This window comes from Microtus ochrogaster, chromosome 7, assembly GCF_000317375.1.
Source record: "Microtus ochrogaster isolate Prairie Vole_2 chromosome 7, MicOch1.0, whole genome shotgun sequence".
Classification (NCBI taxonomy): Eukaryota; Metazoa; Chordata; class Mammalia; order Rodentia; family Cricetidae; genus Microtus; species Microtus ochrogaster.
Window position 1 is genome coordinate 71,348,691 of NC_022014.1, and position 8,022 is coordinate 71,356,712.

Consider the following 8,022-nt stretch of genomic DNA (forward strand, 5'->3'; position numbering starts at 1 on the left):
GACCAGCCTGGTCTACAGAGCTAGTTCCAGGACAGGCTCCAAAGCCACAGAGAAACCCTGTCTCGAAAAACCAAAAAATAAAATAAAATAAAAAATCAGTTAAAAAGGGGGCTAATAAATCTTAATTCTTGGATCTTACCAGGGTGAAGAAAAACCAGAAATCTCTGCCCCCTGACTTTGAAAACCCAGTTTAACCTTCAAACTGGCGATGTCAAGGGTTCCAAGTCCTCCACCTCCGGCAGAAATGTCGAGTGGTCCCGTGGCTGAGAGCTGGTGCTATACACAGGTAAGTTCAAGTTTTCACTAGTGGACAAAAGTAACATAATCATTTTTCAACTTTGGGTTTCCTAGTTTCTCTGGGGCCAACAAGCACAAGTTGAGGTCCTTATTAGCCTTGCATTTCTTATTTTCCTTACATGGAGTCTAAATCCCCAAGGCTAATGCTTTTCTATGGTGATTCAAGAGGGAATCTTTAGCTAGATTTTTTTTGGGGGTTGGTTTTGCAACAGGATTTCTCTGTGTAACAGCTCTGGCTATCCTGGAACTTGATTTGTAGACCAGGCTGGCCTCGAACTCACAGAGAAAATTTTGTCTAGATTTTTTTAGATCCTTTTTGATAGGTATGTGTTCTAAAGCTCAGATCAGTATTTGAGATTCACAGCCCCCGGAATGGCATCAGCATGTCAATTACAGACTCTTTTAGGACCACAAAGCTTCAGACTTTACCTACCCTGTTCTTGTATTGTTATTGTTGCTGTTCTTTCTTTGACTGTGTTTTTCTCATTTCCAACCAGTGTTTTCAAAAGTTGAAAGCTTTATAAAAGCAGTAGGTCAGAGATTTCTCCATATAGACGAGGGACCACTTGAACTGCAGTCTTCTGTGGGGATAAGGGAGGGGTGCTTATCTGATCTTCAACCTGTTTTTTTCAGGTTCCCCACATCTTATTTAATTCCTTCCTAATTTTCTATCAACAGATCAAGGTAGTGAAATTCTCCTACATGTGGACCATCAATAACTTTAGTTTTTGCCGGGAGGAAATGGGTGAAGTCATAAAAAGTTCAACTTTTTCATCAGGAGCCAATGATAAACTGAAATGGTGAGGAAGAACACCTCTAGTTGTAAACTTGTTCCATAAGTTGCCTGTTTTGCTTGGTTTGAGTAGGATATGGGCAGAATGTAAGTTCTTAAAGGCACAGATTTTACTTTTGTTGTCCTATTGCCTATAATAGTGCCAGACACAGTAAGTACTCAACTACAAGTGTTTGAAATAATTTAATGAGTTTAATACAATTTAGCAAACTCAGGTTGTATAGGGTAAATGAGGAAAGAGTGCCAGTGTTACCAGAAGACCCAAATTTGATCCCTGGGGCCCATGGTGGAAGGAAAAGAACTGCCTTCTGCAAGTTGTCTCTGACTTTCACACTAGAACCATGACACTCATGGACCCACGGATACAGACACACGGAAGAATTAGGGGCTGGAGTGATGGCTCAGCATTCTTCCAGAGGTCCTGAGTTCAATTCCCAGCAACCACAAGGTGGCTCACAACCATCTGTAATAAGATCTGATGCCCTCTTCTGGCCTGCAGGCAGAACACTATATATAATAAATTTTAAAAAAGAAATTAATAAGTGTAATTTAAAATTTTTAAAGGTTTATAGAAGGCCGGTGATGTAGCTCAGTAGCAGAGTGCTCAACTAGCATGTGGAGGTTCTAGGATTAGTTCTTGGCACTTCAGTAAGTGTATGAAGGACTGGTAGTCACCCAGTTCAGCTAGGTAGAGCTTTGTTTGGAGAAGGGCCAACTATCACCAGATTTTCTGGTTTTTTTAGCAAGCAACAAGTCTAGTTGTTGTGGGTTTCTTTTTGTTTGTTTGGAGATGCAGTCTCACTAAGAATTGTTGGCTGGCCTGGAAGTCAGCATGAAGACCAGGCTGACCTTAAACTCAAAACAAAGATCCACCTGCCTCTGCTTCTTGAGTGTTGAGATTAAAGGTGTGTGTCATCACATGCAGCATTAAATCTAAGGTTTTTAACATAAAATCTTGACTTGACTTTTAAATTACCTGCACATACATGAAGACTTAGATTCCATCCCCAGAACTCATAAACTGGACATGGTGGTGGATCCCTGAAATCCCACTGCTCAGAGGTAGAGACGTTCTCTACCTCTCATAAAAGTTCAAGATTAGGCTGGGTATGCTGGCACACACCTTTCATCCCTGCACTCAGGATGCAGAGGCAGGTGAATCTCTGAATTCCAGGTCATCCTGGTCTGCATAACAAGTTTCAGGCTAGCCAGGGTTACATGATGAGACTTTCTCAAAAAGGAACAGGGCAATGGTTCAAGGTCATCCTTATTTGGCTTTGTAACTGGCAGGATGGAGATAAAATTTATCCAGGAGGCACATTGTTACATAGCAGGCTTCATTTCCTCTACTCACGTTCCATGCTATTACATGTCTTAAGCGTAGCTTCCCTGTGCGTAAAGTAACAATAGGTATATCTACCACGTGCCAACAAGTCTTTGAGCTTTCTCTGAATTTACTGTATAGTATGTTGTTCATGCTCTGAATGGATTAAGTTTGGGGTTCCTGAACTAGTGCCTATTGCAAGGTGACTATCTTCTGCGAGTGAGGATCAGTGCCATCTTGAGAAATAGGAGCAAGTAGTTAAGGACACAACCAACCATATGTCCCAGCAAAAATCAGAACATTTTTGTTTCTGAACTTCCACTTTGGGCTGGAGAGATGGCTCAGAGGTTAGGAGCACTGACTTTCCTTCCAGAGGTCCTGAGTTCAATTCCCAGCAACCACATGGTGGCTCACAACCATCTGTAGTGAGATCTGGTGCCCTCTTCTGGAGTGTAGGCACACATGCAGGCAGAACATTGTATACATAATAAATAAATCTTTTAAAAAATAAAAAAAAGATCTTCCACTTTGATCTCTGATAACCCACTGAAGAGTTTATTAATTTAATATTTTCTGACTTTGTACATTAAACTGTAGACTAACTATTGAGTGAAATGTTTATCCTAGGCATTATATTTAACCTTTCTAGCATACTGTATAGTGGTATATTTGGCATCTGTACTCCCTAGAGAGTCACTGGATTAGACCACCTGTTTGAGAAAGGTGACATAACCCTGGCAAGGCCTGAAGATACATGTGGCTTGTGTATGCTGTGTGGTAGAGCAGTGTCTGAACTCCATGCATTTCAGCTAATGACATTTACAATTTAACTCAGTTGAACCTATTAAGTTTTGTCTAGATTCTGTTTTGAATCATCCGTAACAGATTGGCATCTTAAACTCTTATTTAGAAGCCAAGCTTAGAACATTCCCCTGTTGAATAAGAGTTTACTTTTATCTGTGCTTCTTCCACAATACCTCTGTTATTTTAACTCTTAAAATATAATTGCTGAAGGCTAGAGAAATGGTTCAGCAGGTAAGAATACTTGCTGCTCTTACAGAGGATCTGAGTTTGGTTCCTAGCACACACATTGGATGGCTCACAACTACCCGACTCCAGCTCCAAAAGGATCCCATGTCTTTGACCTCCACAGGCATTTCACACACACACACACAATAAAATATCTATAAAAGAGTATGTATCAGCCAGACGTGGTGACACATACCTTTAATTCCAAAAGGCAGAAGCAGGTGGATCTCTGAATTCAAGGCCAGCGTGGTTTATAGAGCCAGTTCCAGGACAGCCAGGGCTGTTAAACAGAGAAACCCTGTTTAGAAAAGCAAACGAATAAAAAAGAGTATGTGCTATGTGGATACGTCTCCAGAATACATTTTTCTCTCACAGGGTTACTAAATGGCTCTCAACTTTTTAAAAAAGTATTTCCCCATGAGAAACTGAGGGCTGTCTTTTCTGGGATTAAAGAATGAAAAACAGAGTAGTCTGAAAAACATTTTAAATGTTTTAGGCTGAGATAGGTGAATGATTTGACAATTATAAAGGAAATGGCAGAGATGTAAGAGATGTGAATGCCCTTTTATTTTTGTCTAATTTTTAAAAGCTGATCCAAATTGGTGTAGAAAATATTGTTTTCAAGTTTCTGTTGAATCAGTCTCCTGGTAAGGGACTTAGACTCTAAAAAACAAAACTTAACAACAACAGCAACAGAAACACTTCTTCCCCTCTGGATTCTGATGTTTCCTGCTAGACTTCAGGAGCCATAAGGCTTTTTTAATCCACATTTGTTTCTGTGTTGGGCAGGTGTTTGCGAGTAAACCCAAAAGGGTTAGATGAAGAAAGCAAAGATTACCTGTCACTTTACCTGTTATTGGTTAGCTGTCCAAAGAGTGAAGTTCGGGCGAAGTTCAAGTTCTCCATCCTGAATGCCAAGGGAGAAGAAACCAAAGCTATGGGTAAATGTTCCTACTTTCACATCCAGTAACTTCATACACTGATAAGTTGTGGATTTGAGCTGGTCTTTGAGAATTCTAAATATGACTCTCTTTTTCATTCTAGAGAGTCAGCGAGCTTATAGGTTTGTGCAAGGCAAAGACTGGGGATTCAAAAAATTTATTCGTAGAGACTTTCTCTTGGACGAGGCCAATGGGCTTCTCCCTGATGACAAGCTCACCCTCTTCTGCGAGGTGAGTCCTTTTGCCCTGCTTTGAGACTGGCAATTCCCTGACCTGATGTGTATTGGTAGACTTAATTGTATTGTGTCAAGGATGTGAAATGAGAAAAATCCCCAAGGGGAGTGGTTCTGTACAAATGTTATTTATGTGACTGATTGAACTGCCTTATGATTTCAAGGTTGTTGGGCACCTGGGCTCTCTACTTGTTACTGTTCATAAGAACGAAGATTGTATCTGTCAGTTTTGAGATGCTTGAGTCAGGATCTTCACTTTCTTTTCTTTTCTTTTTTTTTGTGTGTGGGGAGGTTCAAATACTATTTGGAAAGGCTAACACTTCAAGCTGAGCAGTGGCTAGCAACTGCAACTAAATTTGTGTTTCTGTTGCTTAAAGTCTCTGGTTCCTTTCTGGGTGGCAAGTGTTTGGCTGGGTTGTTCTCCTTTTCTGCTCTTTGAACTAGGTGACTACTTGGAGGAGCTGAGTGTTCATGATTTGTCTTGCTGGGATCATTATGAAGTAGGAAAGGGAGGGGCTACTTTTTCTAGGGTAAAAGCTGTGGAAACTGGTAGCTTAGAAGGGGAGAGTCAGCTGTCATCATATTGAAGGGTCAGTGTCTCTCACCAGTGGCCTAAGAGCCTTTGGAGAAGCTTAGAAAAATTTCTTGACCCAAGATCCAACTGAAAAGGGATTATTAAAGTGGGTACAATATATTGTAATGAGACATTTCCTGCCATTTTCCATACATGGAGAAATGCAAGAAACTTGGGGTAAATTAAAAATTCTGTTAAACTGGAGTATTAGTGTCCCTGTATATCTCACAGTCAGGGAACTGCTTCCTGAGAGTGAAGCAAGTGGTTTTGTACTTTCATGAGGCTGAGTTCAGGCAAGTGTCGCAATTGCCAGCTAGCTCATCAAATAATAGGCTTGCGTTGTGTGTCAATGACCGTTCCAAAGGCATATCACACCTGTGTAGTCCAGGAACTTGTCCCTTAGAACTCTTGCCCTTTCATGAAGCATGGCCGGTAGTAGCAGGCTGTGGATTATAACAAATAATTGCTAATGATTAGAAAACTTTGTACACTGAAAAGGTAAAATTTAGTTTGTATACTAGCCATTCCCTCTCCATTTTAATTCCAGAGTAACTGAAAGAAATGGTAGATTATTCAGCGTCTGAATAAATAAGTAAAGAGTTGCAGTTTTATGTTTAATGAACTTGAAATGTGAATTTCATCTAATCTAAGTCTTGCTAAGTTGCAGGTCACACTCGTTTGCCTGAGTAGAACAATAAGAATTAACTATGGCTTTGTTTGAGGTTAGATGCTGTACAAACAGCATCAGTTTCAGTCTTTGCCTGTTGTCTGTCCTAGAAATTTGTGAGGTTTTTTTTTTCCCTCTTTGGTTTTAAAAGCAGCTCTGTCTACCCAGGCTGGCCTCAAGATCACTCCTATCATTATGCCTCCTGAGTGCTGAAGATTTGTATTTCAAAAACAAAACAAAACAAAAAACCCTTTAAGATAGTAGAAAATTCTAATTTTGTTGAAAATGAAAGCCAGTCTTCAAGCTTCTCTCTAAAGAGAATCTTCTCTAAATATTACTGCTGGCATTTTAGGCAGTACCGTGACTCGTAACATTTTCAAGTCTACAGTGGGTCCATCCTTTCCTGGTGTCCCCATACTGTTCCAGCTGCTCTGACCCCTGGATTGTGATCTGTGATTTGGAAACTGTTTGGCCTGCCCTCACTTGGTTACTCTTATCCTATGGTTAGGGCTGAGGCTGAGTTCCAGCATTCTTTTTTCACTTCCCCATATGAAATTCTCTTAGGAGAAATCCTGTGGTTAAGTTTAGATTTGCCTTACTGACTTAGAAGGGAAGTGCGATGACACGTTGGAAATGAGGAGATGTTGAACGGGGAAACGTCTGCTGGGTTCTGCTGATGCCGTGGTTTCTCGCCATAGAACCAGGTGTGCCATCTGTTCCTCTCACACTTCCCAGTTGGCCACAGGTGCTGAGTGTTGCTTCTCGTACTTGGTCTTGTGCCTAGTGAGACTCGTTCCTGTTCCAAGGCTCTCTGTGGACTTAGTAGCATTCAACACTGCAAGACGGTTGTGTGGGGGTGTGTATTTGATATGTGGGTTTTTAAAATGTCTGCAATTCATCCAAGTTCTTAGCACTTTTCACAGCTAGACCATTTCCATGTAAGTCCTATTCCTTTGACCTGTTTCTCTTGTATCAGTAGAATACTTATAAACAAGTTTATTTTAATTCCTGTTTATATTTTATGTTCTATTGTTTCCCTTATTTTCTAATTATTTAGAGGTTTTTATGAAAGGATATCCACATGGAATTTAGTCACAAGTACACGCTATGCTGCATTGCTCCCCCAGTCTGCGCCAGATACTTCTTTGCTCTCCTGATGTGCACTGAGTGCAGCTAGTTCAGAGATTCTGGTGCTCCCAGAGGTCACAGGGAATCAGGAAGGGAAAGACTGAGCACCATGCTTGTGCCTCTTTGGCCTTTAATTCAGTGGTATCACTGAAAGTATCAGGTGGGTGGTCTTGTTTGTAATATGCCACATGGGGTTCACTTTCGGTTCTTGATGAGGTTTTTCTATTAGAAAATATGGCGATTTTTCCCAAGTTGCATTTGTTTAATTAACATACTTAAATGTTTTCTAAGCATTTCTTGAATCATCTTTATCGCAATCCTTTGAGCTAGACTAGTTCTGTTTTCTTCATTTCTGTTACACAAGCGAAGCAGTGCCTCGGGAGGTCAGGTAATTTTTCCTAACATTGTACAGCAAATTAATGTCAAGGCCATGTCAGCTCTCCATTTCCCACTTCTTGTCTGCTGTGCCGTACTAAGTGGAGCTGAATGCCATTCACCCAAGAGAGCAAGGGCTCTCCCAAGTTTTCTTAGTAGAGCGTATTGACTTTAGTAATGAAAGGGAGAACATACAAAGCATGTTTAAATTAAATTTTTAAAATTTTCTCCTTAATAATTTGAGCCATAGGAAATCTTTGTGAAAATTTGCAGCTTCTGTTAACCCTTTCCAGTCACTTATATTGAAAACAAATATCCTTTGAAGCTATGAAGGTGTCATATGTCCTCCCTTCTTTGCCTATGCAGGTAGAAGAGTCCTCTTTGTAAGGTGACAGTTAAGATGAAATAGGAAACATCATATGAAATATAAACACCACTTGTAAAATATCCAGACATTAGCTTATGTTTTTAAAATATCCTTTCCATTCTCAAGAATAGACTATTCCTTTGGTTGCCTGAGAATATGTACTTTTTTACCCAATTTTAAATAAATAATGTCTGTTCATATTTTTCTTTTTTTTAGTGAATTGTTGGTATGTATTAGTTATACTATATGGAACAACTAATATTTGCTTTTTCTTTTTTTTTTTTTTTTTTTTTT

The 8,022-nt window shown here is 39.9% G+C and overlaps 1 protein-coding gene across 5 annotated transcripts in view; it reads left to right on the top strand.

Moving 5' to 3' along the window:
* The window catches only part of Spop (speckle type BTB/POZ protein), an 88,053-nt gene that overhangs the window by 64,491 nt on the left and 15,540 nt on the right, over positions 1-8,022 (top strand). For all 5 annotated transcript variants that reach the window (XM_026780321.1, XM_026780320.1, XM_026780319.1 and 2 more), the window contains 4 exons: positions 143-286; positions 976-1,097; positions 4,233-4,384; positions 4,488-4,615. In XM_026780321.1, the coding sequence (XP_026636122.1) occupies positions 209-286; positions 976-1,097; positions 4,233-4,384; positions 4,488-4,615 (480 nt within the window). In that variant the 5' untranslated portion in view covers positions 143-208. The remainder of the gene's footprint in view (positions 1-142; positions 287-975; positions 1,098-4,232; positions 4,385-4,487; positions 4,616-8,022) is intronic.